This window comes from Nasonia vitripennis (assembly GCF_009193385.2).
Source record: "Nasonia vitripennis strain AsymCx chromosome 1 unlocalized genomic scaffold, Nvit_psr_1.1 chr1_random0006, whole genome shotgun sequence".
NCBI lineage: Eukaryota > Metazoa > Arthropoda > Insecta > Hymenoptera > Pteromalidae > Nasonia > Nasonia vitripennis.
This window is the reverse complement of record NW_022279593.1, coordinates 1,913,710-1,930,491: the sequence shown is the minus strand read 5'-3', so window position 1 is coordinate 1,930,491 and position 16,782 is coordinate 1,913,710. Positions and strand designations below refer to the sequence as shown.

General features: G+C 35.1%; 1 protein-coding gene across 14 annotated transcripts in view; it reads left to right on the top strand.

Annotated features, from left to right (window-relative positions):
• Nucleotides 1-1,086: 1,086 nt before the first annotated feature.
• The window catches only part of LOC100116974 (neurabin-1), a 554,139-nt gene continuing 538,443 nt past the window's right edge, over nt 1,087-16,782 (top strand). For 12 of the 14 annotated variants that reach the window (XR_004345143.1, XM_031932213.2, XM_031932215.2 and 9 more), the window contains exons 1-2: nt 1,091-2,379; nt 5,209-6,100. Coding sequence is in view for 13 of the 14 variants with exons in the window: in XM_031932213.2 (XP_031788073.1) it covers nt 1,194-2,379; nt 5,209-6,100 (2,078 nt within the window). In the remaining variant the exon portion in view is untranslated. Of the gene's footprint in view, nt 2,418-2,492; nt 2,652-5,208; nt 6,101-16,782 lie in introns of all 14 variants that reach the window. The other 2 variants (XM_031932231.2, XM_031932229.2) reach the window with 2 other exon arrangements.

Here is a 16,782-nt window from a genome sequence, read left to right as displayed (position 1 = left end):
AATTTTCAAAATTTTTTAAATTTTCAAAAATTTTAATTTTTCAAAATTTTTTAAATTTTCAAAATTTTTTAAATTTTCAAAATTTTTTAAATTTTCAAAATTTTTTAAATTTTCAAAATTTTTTAAATTTTCAAAATTTTCAAAATTTTTTAAATTTTCAAAATTTTCAAAATTTTTTAAATTTTCAAAATTTTTTAAATTTTCAAAATTTTTTAAATTTTCAAAATTTTTTAAATTTAAAAAATTTTGAGTTTTGAAAATACTTATATCGACACACATCCATCGGATAGGCTGCAGAGTAAGGAAAAAACTACTCCCTTGGGAGGAAAACAATTTTTCTTCCCAAGAATAACTCCATTTACCATTCATTTTACATGCATGTAAAATGGCCTTTTTACGTGCACGTATCACGAAAAAACATTTAGTGTGTTTTAAGTGAAAAATTCGTTGTTTAAGAGCTATAAATCATCCAAAAATGCAAAAAATGCTTAAATAACCAACTTTGAACCCATGTAACTGGAAGAAAATTGATCGAATCGATCTGAAAATTCACAGGTGACATCGTGGCGACCCTTAGAACCTATCCCCCAAGTTTGAGCAAGATTTTTTTTTCCGCGCCTGATTTTGCAGTGTACTTTTATATGTATATTCATTTAACTCAACCTTTGTAATCAAGAGCTTTGCACCTAGTTACTTGTGAAACAGCAGCGGCTGTAAGATATACAATACCCGCGCTACTTACACAAAAACACAAACATTTAAACTGTCGGCCGCCACAGAGCTGAATTGGGGACCTTTATTAGAGAAATCCAATTCACACAGCGCAACTAAGCGCATGTCCGTGGCATCCCAGGACAACTCACAGGGCGAATGTTTGTAAACAATACAGAATTCACACCTACTCTAAAATTTTACAAACCTAAAGATGTGATTTTGAGACGCGCATGAGTGTATCGCTAAAATCGAGCAAGCGAAGCTAGTAAATAGAAATTTAGTGAATAATTGATAATCCATGAATATAATTTAAGGATTAACTATCTTTTAACCAATAAATTATATTGCATTATTTATAATATTTTTCTATTTTCAGAAAAGAACGAGTAGTCAGTGCAGGAAAAATACATGGATTACGTTCGAGATCAAGCTCAGCAAATTCTAGCTCAGAATGCACATCTCCAACATATTCTCCACATATGAATTCTTCGATACTTCAATGTCATGATAGCTCAAAAAATTGGAGCATTAGTACACCTCCATTAAATGCTGAACGTCAATTGGAAACAAATAAGTCAACTTTGGCTAATAAATATAATGAAGTGAGAAATCGTACACATGAAATAAATTTAAAAGCGAATGTAAAAGACAGTGAATTCGTTGACAAATTAAAAACTGCAGATCAATGTGACAAAAAATTTAACTCAAAAGAATTGATACAAAAGCAAAAGAACTGGACTAGTCATTTCTCTAAAACAAGAACGAGTAGATATAATTCTGATCCTGATAAACTTGTTGTTAAAACCTCATTAGATAAAACTGTATTAAAGAATAAATCTGATGAAGGTCTACAACATGGTTCAAAGGATAGTTATGAGCTAGAAAATACGCTAGAAAATAAGCTTTCAACAACAAATTTGGTAAAAAATGTAAATACTGCAGAGAGATCTGCAAGTTTTAGTGCTATGTGCTCCTCTTCGAAAACATTCTCATCTCCACCACAACTTCCAACTAGGTATTCATCAAATGGTGAGAAAAAAGAGAAGAAACCTATTGCTTGTCTAAGTGTAGAAAATAATGAACTTCCAAAATTTAGCATGTTAAATGATATTCCAAATAATTCAAAGAAAGAAATACCTGAATATGCAGTTATTCAAAAAAATGTTATGGATAAAAAACTAGATGATTTGCCAATAATATCTCTAAAACAATGTCAAATTGAATCAAAAATTAATTCGACTGATACAATACATGCATGTGACTATAAAATATTTCAGGAGATTTGTGCTGATCCAAAAAATCACGTAGCGAAGAATAAGGTTCATGTAACAATAGATAATGCCGATTATTTATTATCTAGTACAATTAAAACTCCACTAAAAACTTTGGAAAAAAAAAAATTGCTTGCAACGAAAGAAGAGATTGCAAACGATGTTATTGAATTCAGCACTACTCAGCAATCATTTGACAAGAGGGATTTATGTAACAAAGTTAATGAAAATAACATAAATGCTTTGAAAAGTCGTACAACTAAATATGAAAGTGACAATAAGCCTCTTAACAGTGACAATTTCATCTTATCTTATATGATTACGTCAAGTTCTCCATTAGAAAAGAAAAGGGAAGAGAAAGCTGAAAGGGAAGCGTCAGAGAAGTTAAAATACGGTATGGCATTTTTCTTGATGCTTTATTATCACTAATCAGTACGTAATTCATAGTTTATTATTTATATTTTTCTTCCGTGAGCATTAGTAAAATTGATTTTTGTTTCTTTCTAGAGGAAGCCTTGGAAAAGTAAAATTTTCAGTTTTGCTAAAACTGCATAAAAACGTATTTGGAGGCGTGGATGGCTGTGAGTGTATATGTGTTTTTTTTTTGTTGTGGCGTAGGCAGGGCAAGCTCTGCACAAGTGGCCCTCCGACACCGGACCCCCACAGGTACTATCTTTGAACAATACTTCCGTGAGGCCCGTTAACTAGCCTTTTTTGACTTCTCCTTTGAAGTTTGACATTTCCGTACATCCCGCATCCACCAAGGTGATTAGGGGTTCAGGATCAAACTCGTCTTCTTCATTCTGCATCGTCCTGCCGTCTTCTTCCTTCTGCATCGTCTAGCTGTCTGCTTCCTGCCACATCGACCGGTCGTCTACTTCGAGAAGCTTCAACTGGCCATCCTTTGGACAGACTCAACCCCGACACCTACGTTCCTCTGCATCAGTCCAAGGAGTGTTTTGTATCTATAACCTAGTGGCCTTCGTCTAGCAACAGTATTACTTAGCTGTTTCGCTATGTCCTTCCCTTCTATTCTCTTCGTCATTTCTAATCGTCTTGATAATAGTCCTTACGTAGTTGTTTACTGCGCACCAGCCATCTTTTGGCGCTAGCATAGCTGTCATCATTGACTCAGGGGTCACCCTAGCCTAAAGGTACCGCTCGAGTTCCTCTAGTTCTATTTCGTATTGCAAACAGCTGCAGAAGACATGGGCCTGCGGAGACGCCACTTATCTTAGACGCCATTATTATCGCTTGGTGGTTACTGTTTGTGTAATGATCGCTCACCATCCACGATCTAACTAAGCCAATCAGGCAGCTGCTGACAAACGTGAGATCTATGTCTATCTATATCTATCTATAAAATGTGTAAGAACATCCCTGGTTAACTAAGACCAAGTCAAGGAGGGCGAATGCTTCCAATAGCGCATGTCCTCTTTCGTTTGTCCTTTGGCTGCCCCACACTACTGCTCAAGCGTTAAGCGTTAAAATCGCCTGCTATTAGTACCGGTTTTCTTCCTACAGAATCCTGTACTATTTGGTTCTACAGTTGTCCAAATTGTTCTATTGATGTGTTGGGTCAAGCATAGCAGCTGTAAAAGTATACGCCTGCGACCTTAGCGCGTATGAATTCTTCATTACGTTTTGTTATTTTTCCTGGAAAGTGGCGTCTCCGCAGGCCCATATCATCCACCAGTACTGTCCATATCCCACGATGGTTTGTCGAGATCTCTGTATTGTTCACAGACGATGGCTATGTCGATTTCCGTCTCGCGGACATACTGGCTTAGTAGGTCCTGTGCAGTCGCGCAGTGATTCATATTCAACTGCACTATTTTTATTTTCTTTGTCTGTCAATGGCTTCTACTGCAGCTCGGTAAACTGGGCATGCATAGCTACCAGCTGCGTGGTCACTCTTTCTCCCTGTGCCTCCTTTGCAGAGTACACAGTTGGGTTGATTCTTACACTTCTTTGCTTTGTGCCCATCTTTTCCACATTTAAAGCAAAGCTTACTTCTGTCTTTAGTTACTGTGCACTTTCTACTGATATGGCTAAAACCTAGACCCAGTTGACCCATCCTTTTCTGATCTTCTTTAGCTTAGTGATCTTAGCTGCTATCTAAGCTGGTACCCGTATCACTGCAATCTGCGTGTCACCATACGTCATTTCGCAGAGATCTTATCGTAGAGACTTTTATGATATTCTCCTCGCTAATTTTCTTTTGTAATGGAACTAGAGAAATCACATACCGATGAGCAGAGCGTCGGTTTTAAATAGAAGTAGAGAGTTCACCAAAAACATCCCCCTGTACCTTTTGTAATGATTTTTTCTGCAAAGTATTGGCAGCGGTTTTCTGTCTTATATCTTAACATCTATTTCGTTTGGAACACTGCCAACATAGCTATCAAAAGTCATAAAAACAGATTTTCCAACATTTAATGCTAGCTTATTAACTGCTCGCCATTTATGTATTATCAACAAAAATTTGTCCATGTTATCTTACGCTTCTGACCAACTGTTTCATGTAGGCATTACAGCAGTATCGTCAGCGTATGATAAAATAGCTTCCTGTGGTATCTTTTGTAGAATGTCATTTATGTATAGAATAAACCACAGTGGACCAATTATCGTACCTTGTGGTACCCCGATATTTATTAGTAGGTTGACACCAACACTACCATCAATTTTTACTCTTTGAGGTCTATTATTAAGGTAACTAGTGAGCAGAAGCAAACATATATATAAGGTGTATCACACACATATACACACGGAAATGCAAATAACTGAGGTAAAAGTGTTCTTTTCCTAGGGACAAAAGTAAGCACTTTCGCCTCTTGGGGAAAAACACTTTCGCCTCAAGTATATGTATATATGTATGTGTGAGTGTGTTTATATTTATATTGATGTAAACGGGAAACACGTAATTAGTACTAATATTTCAAAATGGATTTCTAACTTGTTTTTATTGAATCGAAAGTTTTATTATTAAAAAGCTTTCTCAAGCATGAAGCAAAAACGTTTTGCTTGTAAACTCTATATTATTATATATTTACTTTAATATCTTTATAAGTGAATAAATCCTGGTAAAAATTGTTTCTGGTTAATGACATGTTTTGTAAAGAATAACCTGAAAATTGCGTCATTTCGCATTCTTATAGCTGAATTTGTGATTGCAAGTTATAGCTATAACATTAGTAATTTAATATATTTTATGTTATTTTAGGTAAAGACAGTTATGATGCGAATAAAGATAGTTCAAAGTATGAAAATTTAAAGACTGATAACTCCGATAGTTATAGTGAAATTAATTTGAGTTCTGTAAAAAGATTTTTTAATATTTGTACTGACACATCAACTATTAATGATAAACAAATACATTTATGTTTGGTGTGTAATGAAAACAGTACAAAATGTGAACCAAATGAACCAAAATCAAATATTAACGAATCACTTGATCTAAATTTTATTAATAACGATAATTATGATCATTCGAATATAAAAAACACAATGGATATTTCTAATAATTTATCTTGTACATTTGCATTTCATGGGAAAAATTACGCAACTAATAAAGAAGATTTAAATACACTAGATTATTCCAGAGATGTAAGCAAGAATTTGTCTAGTTCTATAGATTTGAAAAACAATGAATGCTTTCCAAAACTTTTGCCTACAACGCAAAATACAAATGTTATTGAAGCAAAAGAATTCAATATTTCCATTGATGAATCAGAAATTTTGAAAACGTGTATAACAGATTGTCATTTTCAGACAGAAAACATTATTGAAATTGACAAAGCAAATGAGACAGATTTAGCTATGGAATTGTTAAAACATGACAATATATCAAAAAATGTATTCAAGCAAAAAAATAATCAATCTGATTATAATATCTTATACAAAAAAAAGACTAAAGAAATTTTGCATAATTCGACTAAAAATGTGAAAGAAAGCTCTATTAAAAATAATGAAAATGATGGAAAATTATTATTGGAGGTGGAAAATAAACAAGCAATAAATAAAAAGCCCCCTCAAAATAATACTGAAACACAATCTTCAACAATTGCACTTGATACATCTTCAACGCAAAGTAATAAGGACAATTTGAGCACTAGGTGAGTATTATTAAAGTATTATGCTATTACTTGCTTGATATATGCACACACACACACACACACAAACGCCGACACATACACACTCACACACGCAGACACCTATGAAATATATATGTTTTTTACACACACGCACATGTGTGTGGTTTTTTTGTCTGCCCATAGGAACTATCGTTAAACAATACTTTCGTCGGTCCCGTTAATTAGCCTATTTGGCTTATCCATTGAAGTTTGACATTTCTATACATCCCCCATCCACCAAGGTGATTAGGAATTCAGGATCAAACTCATCTTCTTCATTCTGCATCGTCCTGCCGTCTTCTTCATTCTGCATCGTCCAGCCGTCTGCTTCCTGCAGCATCGTCCGGTCGTCTACTTCAAGCAGCATCCACCAGTCATCCTCTGAACAGACTCAACCCCGACACCTACGTTCCTCAGCATCGTTCTGGGGAGCACTGAGCTGTTTCGCCTTGTCTTGCGGAGATAGAGGGAGAGAGAGAGGGAGAGAGAGAGAGAGAGAGAGAGAGAGAGAGAGAGAGAGAGAGAGAGAGAGCGAGGGAGAGAGAGTGGGAGAGAGAGAGTTTTTTCTACATAACTTCTAGTAGATGATCATACCCATTCTGAAACTTTACAGCTACTCATTTACTATAAAAAGGTATCTTTTTACTGTATTGAGCTTGTCGGAGTCCGGATCAAACATTTAGATTTTCATATTTTAAGGTTCAAAATGCAAATAAGCTAGCCTTAACATATATATAGGGCTTCAAAAGTATTTTTATTAAAAAATTCAGAAAATTTTATAAAAAAAAGTATATGGGTAGTTTTAGTAAAAAATGCATTCCTTATGAGCTACAAATCATTGAAAATAAGCAAAAAATGCAAAAATTGCTTAAAACCTCAACTTTGACCAGCTAGGACTTGAAGCCAAATAAAGAAATCGCGCTGAATTTTATCTTGGGAGTCAGGTTCAACATATAGAACATACATGTATAGTTTGGGCGAAAATTAAAATTTTCATCTTCGTTTTCACAGAGAACCACACACACACACACACACACACACACACACACATATATATATATATATATATATATATATATATATATATAGATGAAAGCATGATTCGATGGAAAATTTCTCCTCCACCGTTCTCCATTTAATAACGTAAAATTGCTTCAATATTTACGTGATTTTGGTCTCCTCAATCTTCCTTCACTTTTCTCCACCCTCCTCCACCATCTCCTCCACCGACTCCTCTACTTGCTTTCCAATTGTATTTATTTCGTGCATATAATATAGTATACATCCCTGGTAGAAAATAAGCCAACCAGGATAACCTATTCACCAATGGTTGGCCCACGGCGTTGGCCAACCGATGTCCAACCAAATTCATCTATCAGAAGCCTGCTCTGTGTGTATTAGTAAACATGCGATCTGCAGCTGCTGCCGCGCATGTGCACTATAGTCGCTCATAGCGACTCTTGCGTACACCTTTTCATATAACCCTAAAATTTAATGAAAGTTTATACTCACTTAAAATCTAATTCTACGATGTCAAAACCATATTGTTCGATCTAATGCTTATTTATAAATAATAGAGTCATATTAATAAATTATTTGAGCAGGCATTGATGATATTATCTTTTTGTACGAGTTTTAAAATTGGACAACTGTTACTCAATAGATAGTGTAAAATCGTGACGAAATAAACGCGTCTATTGGCTAATGGCTGTCGGAACTGTTGGCCAAACTTCATCAAATTGGCCAGCCGTTGGCGAATGGTTCGCGAACGTTACTACCAGGGATATATTTAATATAATTTGTATTATCTAACAAGTATACATATAAATTCAGCTGCATTTTCAGGATAAATAATAAAAATTCAAAGAAGAAAACTTTCTATACTCCTTATCCGCCTTCGCACTACCGCCAGTCGTTTGTTACCTCTTTGATAACACCGGCACACAAAATAAAAAAAGTTGTCTGCGCGAGAAATCAGACCTATCTATCTTTATGTTTTTCGGGTCGCTGAATTCGAATATAAGGTCAGTTAGGCCCCATCACGTCAGGGTCAAGGTCAGTTGGAGGTCAAACTGAGAAGAAACAGTTTAAACCGATTAAAATGTCATATCAAAACTTTCCAAAAATGGAAAAAGATACCGAAAAATTGTAAAAAATCTTATTTAATCACATAATATCTTCCTTGTGTACAGAGGAAAGTTGCTTTCATTTATATTTTTTTCTTATTTTGCTTTTTTTCCACTAGCTTAGTAACTCTCGATGTCTTTCTTTACTCCTTTTTTCTCTTGTAACGAACTCTTTTTACTTCAAATGACCTATGCAATGGGTTTCTTTTTCTCTTTTTGTTATTTGTTTTAATGTCTCTCTTCAGTGTCCAGCAAAAATCTGCCATCATGTTGACATTCCATCTTCCTTGGTATCGATTCTCCATTACACTTATATCTTAATGAAATCGTTCTCCCTGTTCTTCACTGACATCACCTAGATTAAGAGGGAAGTAATCAAGATAGGAATGTAAGAAATGCATTTTATAACTCATCAAGCAATCCAAATTTTTGAAATTCTCCAACATTTGTTCAAGTAGTTCCTGATAGTTCTCACTCTTTTTATTTCCTAAAAAGTTCTCACGAACAGTTTTAAAACTTTGCCATGCAGCGTTGTAGTTACTAAAATTATTAAACACACTCCAAATGAGAAATATAAATGATAACCTGCGCAGACTTTTAAACGTTTCTGTTTCTGATACTAAATTTTAACTTTTAAAATATCTATGACAATAATTTACCGATCTTAACGCATACAGATTTTAAGTATGTATGTAAGTTCAACCTGCGCAGTCTTCCAAACGTTTAGTCTGCTTCCGATACTCCAATAATTCAAGTGATTAACTATTAAAGTATATTCAAGACAATTTTATTAATTAAAATAATAGAATTCACCGATGTTACTGGTTCTAGAGGTCAGAGCAGATTGAGCTGAGGAACCAATTTATCACGCTATTTGTACATATTGTTGCGCATGCGTAGACATCATTGGTAAACAACAGGAAAGAATATATACAAGCTCAACCTGCGCATCCTTCCGAACGTTTATTCTGCTTCTGATACTGCAATAATTCGAGTAAATAACTATAAAAGTATATTCTATACAATTTTATTGATTAAAATACTATGATTACCGATCTTACCGTTTCGAAAAGTCGGAGCAGAATGAGCACTAAAACCAATTGTTTATGCTATTTATACATATTTTCTCGATGGGCAGACGTCATTGATAAACAACAAGAAAATATTCATACTAATATATAGTGAAATACTATATTAGAACATTCTACACAATATTAACGTATAAAATATCTAAGATTTACTGGTGTTTTATCTACCAAAGTTAAGAAGATTATTAATCTATTATAAGTACTTCGACTTACCCATTTTTAAGTATGAAAAAATTTCCATCGGTGGTGTCTCGTAAGTGGTTTTGTTGTCGGATATTCTTGCTACTTAAATGAAAATAAATAATCGAAAATTATGTTTTCTATCCTTCCAACGTTAGTCAGGTTTATTATGTTGTTACCCGACTTTCACGGCAAAGACGTGCTGGTAAGGTATTTTTTTCGAAAGTTATACAGGGTGTTTCATTTTAATCCGACCACGACAAAAAACCATGGAAAAACTAATTTTAACGAAAAATGACCTTAACAAAAGTTGAAGGGGGTAAAGGGGGCCATCGAATGACACAAACACCTATGACCTTGAACTCGATTTTCAAGGTCATTTGAGGGTAATTGTGATTTTTTAAAATAGTAACCTCTATTTTAGACCTTGGAATCGGATAGAGCGGAAAAAATTACGTCGCAAAGGATATTTTAAGTTTGCTTTGGTGACCTTGAAAAGGTCAATTCAAGGTCAAATAACAAAGAATCTGCTAAACAGCTGTTTGTCTGGTTTTATTTTACTGATGTCGAAAGATGACCTTGACAAAAGTTGAAGGGAGCAAAAGGGGCCATCTAATGACACCAACACCTTTGACCTTGAACTCGATTTTCAAGGTCATTTGAAGGTCATTGTATTTTTTTAACGGGAACCCCTATTTTTGACCTCGGAATACGGAGCAGCGGAAAAAATTACGTCGGAAATGACATTTCAAGTTTGCCTTAGTGACCTTGAGAAGGTCAATTCAAGGTCAAATATGAAGTATCAGCCTAAGATTGTTTTCCTTTCAATTTTTTCGTAGAATTATCATTTTGTTATTGTAATAAACATTAAGAGAATAATTGACTTAAAATGTGATTATGCTTTGCTGACTTTAAAGCCATTTTGTAAGGTCAAAATTGCAAAAATGCAATATCAAATGTTATGTGAAGTCCATATTTATATCCTAACTTTAGCGTTACCCAGGAACAACGACGTGGACGTAATAGGATTGTGTTCCCTTTGGGGTGCTTGATTAGAGTGAGTCCCCTTGCCTGAAAAGCAATGGAGAGCTTAACCGACACAACTGTCATTATTGGTCGAATGTTAATCCGCATTGGTATAGGCAGATAGATAACCAAAATCGTTGGAGTCTTGATGTTTGGTGTGAAATTGTTAACGGATACCTTGTAGGCCCATACTTTTTCGATGATAATGTAAATGGCCATAATTTTTTACAGTTCCTGAGAGAACGTCTTCCAGTACTTCTTGAAGAAGTAGATTTATACACAAGAGCAAGAATGTGGATTCAATTAGATAGAGCTCCTGCGCACTATGCTCGAATAGTTAGACAATATCTTAAACAAAATTACCGTGACAGGTGGATTGGACGCACTGGACGTGGAGATTTGGGTGTTCGATGGCCACCGAGATCTCCAGATATGACATCACCCGATTTCTATTTGTGGGGGTATTTGAAAGATGTTGTTTATGAACATGACACTACAACAAGGGAAGATATGATCCACAGAATTCAAACCGCTTGTGAAAACATCCCAAGAGCTGTATTACTCAGAACAGAAGAACATTTTCAGCAGCGAATTGAATTGTGTATCCAACAAAATGGTGGTGTCTTTGAGCACCTGCGTTGAATTTTGAGCAAAAGTGAGAGGCAAGGGGACTCACTCTAATTAAGCACCCCGAAAAGTGAGAGGCAAGGGGACTCACTCTAATCAAGCACCCCGAAAAGTGAGAGGCAAGGGGACTCACTATAGTCAAGCACCCCAAAGGGAACACAATCCTATTACGTCCATGTCGTTGTTCCTGGGTAACGCTAAAGTTAGGATATAAATATGGACTTCACATAACATTTGATACTGCATTTTTGCACTTTTGACTTTACAAAATGGCTTTAAAGTCGGCAAAGCATAATCACATTTTAAGTCAATTATTCTCTTAATGTTTATTACAATAACAAAATGATAATTCTACGAAAAAATTGAAAGGAAAACAATCTTAGGCTGATACTTCATATTTGACCTTGAATTGACCTTCTCAAGGTCACTAAGGCAAACTTGAAATGTCATTTCCGACGTAATTTTTTCCGCTGCTCCGTATTCCGAGGTCAAAAATAGGGGTTCCCGTTAAAAAAATACAATGACCTTCAAATGACCTTGAAAATCGAGGTCATTTTTCATTAAAATTAGTTTTTCCATGGTTTTTTGTCGTGGTCGGATTAAAATGAAACACCCTGTATATATTGTTGTATTTTATTTTATTAATTTTCAGCGCATCTATTTATTAAAATGATGCAGTTGTTTCACAAAATTTCCTTTTAAGTCTTTCAGTGCATCCATTTATTAAAATTCTGCAGCCGTTGTATAAAATTTTCTATTATAATTTTTAGCTCATTTATTTATCAATATTGTAGGAATATTACGGGGTGATTGCATAAATGAGCTTTGGGTATATTTAATAACTGTCAAATATATTTTAAAACTATCAGATACATCGTCGCTATGGTCTTCTCTAGTCAGTCTCGCTTAAATCTGTCGCTCTCGGGGCTGCTGGTCAGCACCACGGCTATACCTGCCCCTTCCACTCACCCTCATTCACCCTCTCTCGTACGTCACTCGCTCTCAGGCCTCAGCTGGCCCCCGCATCTTGCACACGTGTCAACCATACTCTCAGACTCTCTCGCTCAACCGTCTTTCGCGCTCATAAACCTATAAAAAAGGGTCGCTCGGTTCTCGCTCATAACCTCTGTCTCGGAGCGCTCGGTTTATGGTTTAATCCGTCGCTCGCTCTTATCCTCACGCTTCACATGTATATATATATATATATATATCTCTCTCTCTCTCTCTCTCTCTCTCTCTCTCCCTCTCTCCCTCTCTGTGCACACGCACCTATCACCTCCGCAATATAATATAGGAGATATCAATGTAATATAATTTTATAATATAGGACTAGCAAAAAACGTTCGCTTCGCTCGCGATTTACTAATTAATTGTAATATTTAATTATTTGACGTGTCATTATTAAATATACTGTTGAATATTCGATGTACACTCGATGGTAGTTAATTCTTGTGGAACATTTCAGCTTGCTAGATTGATAAATTATAACCAATCAAATGCATAAGAATTGATTATCGTCGAGTATAAATGAATATATTCAATACAGCCAACATTCTATAAAAGTAGTTATAGCTGCTAGTACACAGGACCAGCTTTAAAATTATAGAATAAAATAGCAATAAATTTTGAATAATAAAATGTTTTTGAACTCTTTGTAATCATTTGATGACGGTATTAATTATATTAACAAAATCTAACAATAAAATAAAATTAATTAAATTGTTTTTTACATTTATAATATAATGTAAATTGTGAGATTATAATACTCATTACATTGATATTCTGTACTAAAATGTTATACATAATATAATATTTAATTTTATATTAAATGATAACGATATCTTAAATCCCTAACGAAAAAGAAAAATGAAAACAACAGAAAAAAACGTTATGAACTGCAGATGATAGCAGAAAAATGTCGGAATTGAGACACATATAACAGTAATCTTTTGTTGTCTTTAATTTTATTTAATTTACTAGATTCTTCAGTTGGAAGAGAGAGAAGTCTTTAGACATTTTCGTGTTCGGAAAATATTACAAATTGTTTATTTTTTCTGATTTTATATATCTATTACAAATTTATCTATTCGGGCAAATCTGTTATCGTTTAGTAAAATAAATGAATTATTTGACCTTATTTTTGATTTACGAAATGACTCGTATAAACATCCATCTTTTACAATTTTTAAATATAAATTGCCATTTATTGATACATTTAGACTTGCCAATAAGGAATCGTTTACACTGCCGCCTCTACCAAAATAACTCATATCAGAAAGTTTAAAATAATATTGTACATTTGAACTAAGAATGTCTGCGCAGTATATCTTGACTAATACACTTACATGTTGATATGAACGTTCTTGTAGAGCTGTTGCAGCATCATTAATGTTAATATACCTAATTATCTAAGAAGTAATACCCTTTGGGCACCTAATAGCTTTTAACAAATTGTAATTTCCTGACTCGAAAGAGAAAGTAAAATGAAACTATAGTGATCCACAATTTAAGACACTTTTGGCTGTATGCAAAAGTTGATGTACGTTATAACTCATTGTTTTCTCTCCAAAGAACTTCTCAGTTTCAGCTACAAATTCGTGTAGCATATATAATATATAAATAATATTCAAAAAGATTCTATTAATCTTTGCAAACGATAAAATTTATCACTAAATATCAACAGTCTTTTTGAATAGCTATTTCGAAATAGCAAACGCGAACAATCTAGCATTATAACCATTATAATAAAAAAATAATAATAATAATTATGTTTCTAAAATTTATTCAATTATAGCAAATATAAATCCGAAATATAATATTTTATAGTAATAAAAGGTTACATGAGTTTCATTTAAAAATCATCTGCTAATCAAAAACGAAATTGGCAGGCTTTTCCCTTGAAAATCACCTGGTAATCATCTGATTTTCACTGAAGCTTTTTCATTAGGGGACAATCACCACAGAGAAATTACTAGATGCATGCAAAAGAATTGGAAACAACAAGGCTCCAGGCCTGGATGACATACCCAATATTGCATCGAAACAAGTTATACAGGCACGCCCCGATGTCTTTGTGGACCTGTACAATTCATGTCTCGAAGAAGGGACGTTTCTAAGAACTGAATAAGCTGCCTCACACAGACCACTCTGCATGATGGCCCCGGGTAAGATTTTAAAGCGCATAATCGGCGTTAGAATGGACCGAGTCATTGAAAATAAAGTGAACTAGCGAAATATCAATACGGTTTCAGGAAAAAACGCTCCACTCTTGACGCCGGAAGCTTAGTAGACGACATCGCTAGAACTGCAATAAAAGGGAAGAGATGGGAAGGAGGAGCCATGAAGTACTGTGCTATTGTTACACTGGATGTTAAAAATGCGTTTAACTCATCCAGCTGGGTCAAGATACTCGAGCCACGACGGAAAAAAGAGGTACCCGCATATATAAGAAGGATTATGTCTTACTACCTGAAAAACAGAACCTTTTTGTATGACACGGAGAACGGCACGAAGACCTATAAAGTAACCGGAGGAGTCCCACAAGGGTCAGTGCTTGGCCCATTATTCTGGAACATCATGTACGATGGATTTCTTAGGCTAGAGCTACCTAAAGGGGCAACGGCTGTGGGATTTGCAGATGACATTGCAGTAGTGATAGTAGAAAAGCAAAAGGAAGAAGTGACGATAATCGCTAACGAGGCAGTAGGTATAAAACGGAGGCTATCCTTATATCTAGTAGGGAGAAAATAGAGACAATAAGACTGACAGTGGACGGACACGAAATAAACTCTTATTTGGCCATTAATTACCTGGGAATCACCATGGACGCCAGACTAACGTTTAAGCAGCATTTTGAGAGGGTAAGCAATAAGGCAGTAAAAGTCGGTGCTGCACTATCGCGACTAATGCCAAATGTGGGTTGACCAACGCAGGGTCGACGGTTACTCATAGCCAGTGTAACTACATCAATTATGTTATACGGTGCCCTAATTTGGGCGAACGCTATGTTGGTGAAGTCCTTTGCACGAAAGCTGTCAACAGTTTATAGGAGAAGTGCATTGCGGGTCGTTTCTGTCTACCGAACAGTATCAGAAGATGCAGTGTGCGTTATCTCAAGTATGTCGCCTATTGACCTTCTAGCAACAGAACGAAAGAATATATACGAAGGAAGTCGGCGTAGTGACAATACTCAAAAGAAAGTTTGGAAATCCGCGAAGGAACAAACCCTAGCCGAGTGGCAAAGACAATATGACTCCAGTAGAAAGGGCTAATAATGTGGCGTCAACTCGTGTCTCACGTCTTGTTCCCTGAGGTATTGATCAATAGCCTTATTTTTGAACTCTGTGCCATTGTCCGACAGGAATACCTCTGGCGCACCGTCCCGCAAGAAGATCCGATCTCTGAGGTGCTGCAGGATTGTCTTCGCGTTCGCTCGCTTAATCGGAATGCACCTATCCAGCAGGTGAACAAGTCTTCGAATATAAGAATATATTCGTTTCCTCGAGCGGTCTTTGGTTTCGGCCTCATGACATCTCCTGCTATGATCTGTTATGGCCGAGTAATCACTCGTAATACCATCAGGCCACTTGGCGGGCACTGTTCGACTTTGCATTGATGACAAACGAAGCATCGTCGTACATACTCAGCGACGTCGGTGTACATACCAAGCCAATACACTGAAAGAAAGATATCAATGCCGTAAACATGTACACACGTTAGGAGAAATGATTGCTAATATATTCGTGTACATCTTACAAATATTCTATACGAAACAAAAACAGTTTGTATGTATACTATAGATTTCTATAGTATACATACAAAATATTGCGGGAAATATCTGTATGTTAATAGTTAATATATGAATTTCATGGCTATCGTGCGTAGTGTTGTGTGCAGATAGCGTTTCTCTCGTACCTCCTAACCTCAAAATCCGTCATCCTCTTTCATACAAAAAATATTCTTGAGGGTTTATTTATCATAAATAATCAATAAATCATTAATAGTAGAACGAAAGCATCTGATTATACCTAAGAAAGCATGCAAAGTGCCTTTGGAATGAGATAAGGTCAAAATTCATAAGCTTGTCTTTCATCGGCCTTTTGGGTCTAAAAACCAGAACTGATGGTTCTAGAGATAAAATAATGATTGTGATTCCAACTGATTCAGCAGCCTCTGGCATTCCAAAAAGGTATATATCAACTAGTTTGTCACTATTAGTTCAAAAGTTATTGAAAACATTCAAATCTGAAAAATTAATGATTACGGTATGATGTTTAACACACTACTGAATTTTTCCAGTTTGTTTATTGGTGGATAACTAAAATTTTCTTTTTATGTATTAGAATGTCATACAAACACCATAAGTACAATGAAACGGGCATGGCAAGTTAAATAGTAATTATCTTGAGAGGTGTTCCTCGCTTCATTACGATTAAATATGATAAACTTGACTTTGTTTGATTGATCTCAGTTCTTTTCTATCTGTAATTTCCTTGCAGAATATATCAAACTCGCCTAACCTTTTACTTTTTCAAAAGTTAATTTTTTTTTAGATAAATATTTCTACTCACTTTCCTGTGTACTTTATCTAACACTACCTATCCCAGTCATCCTTCAC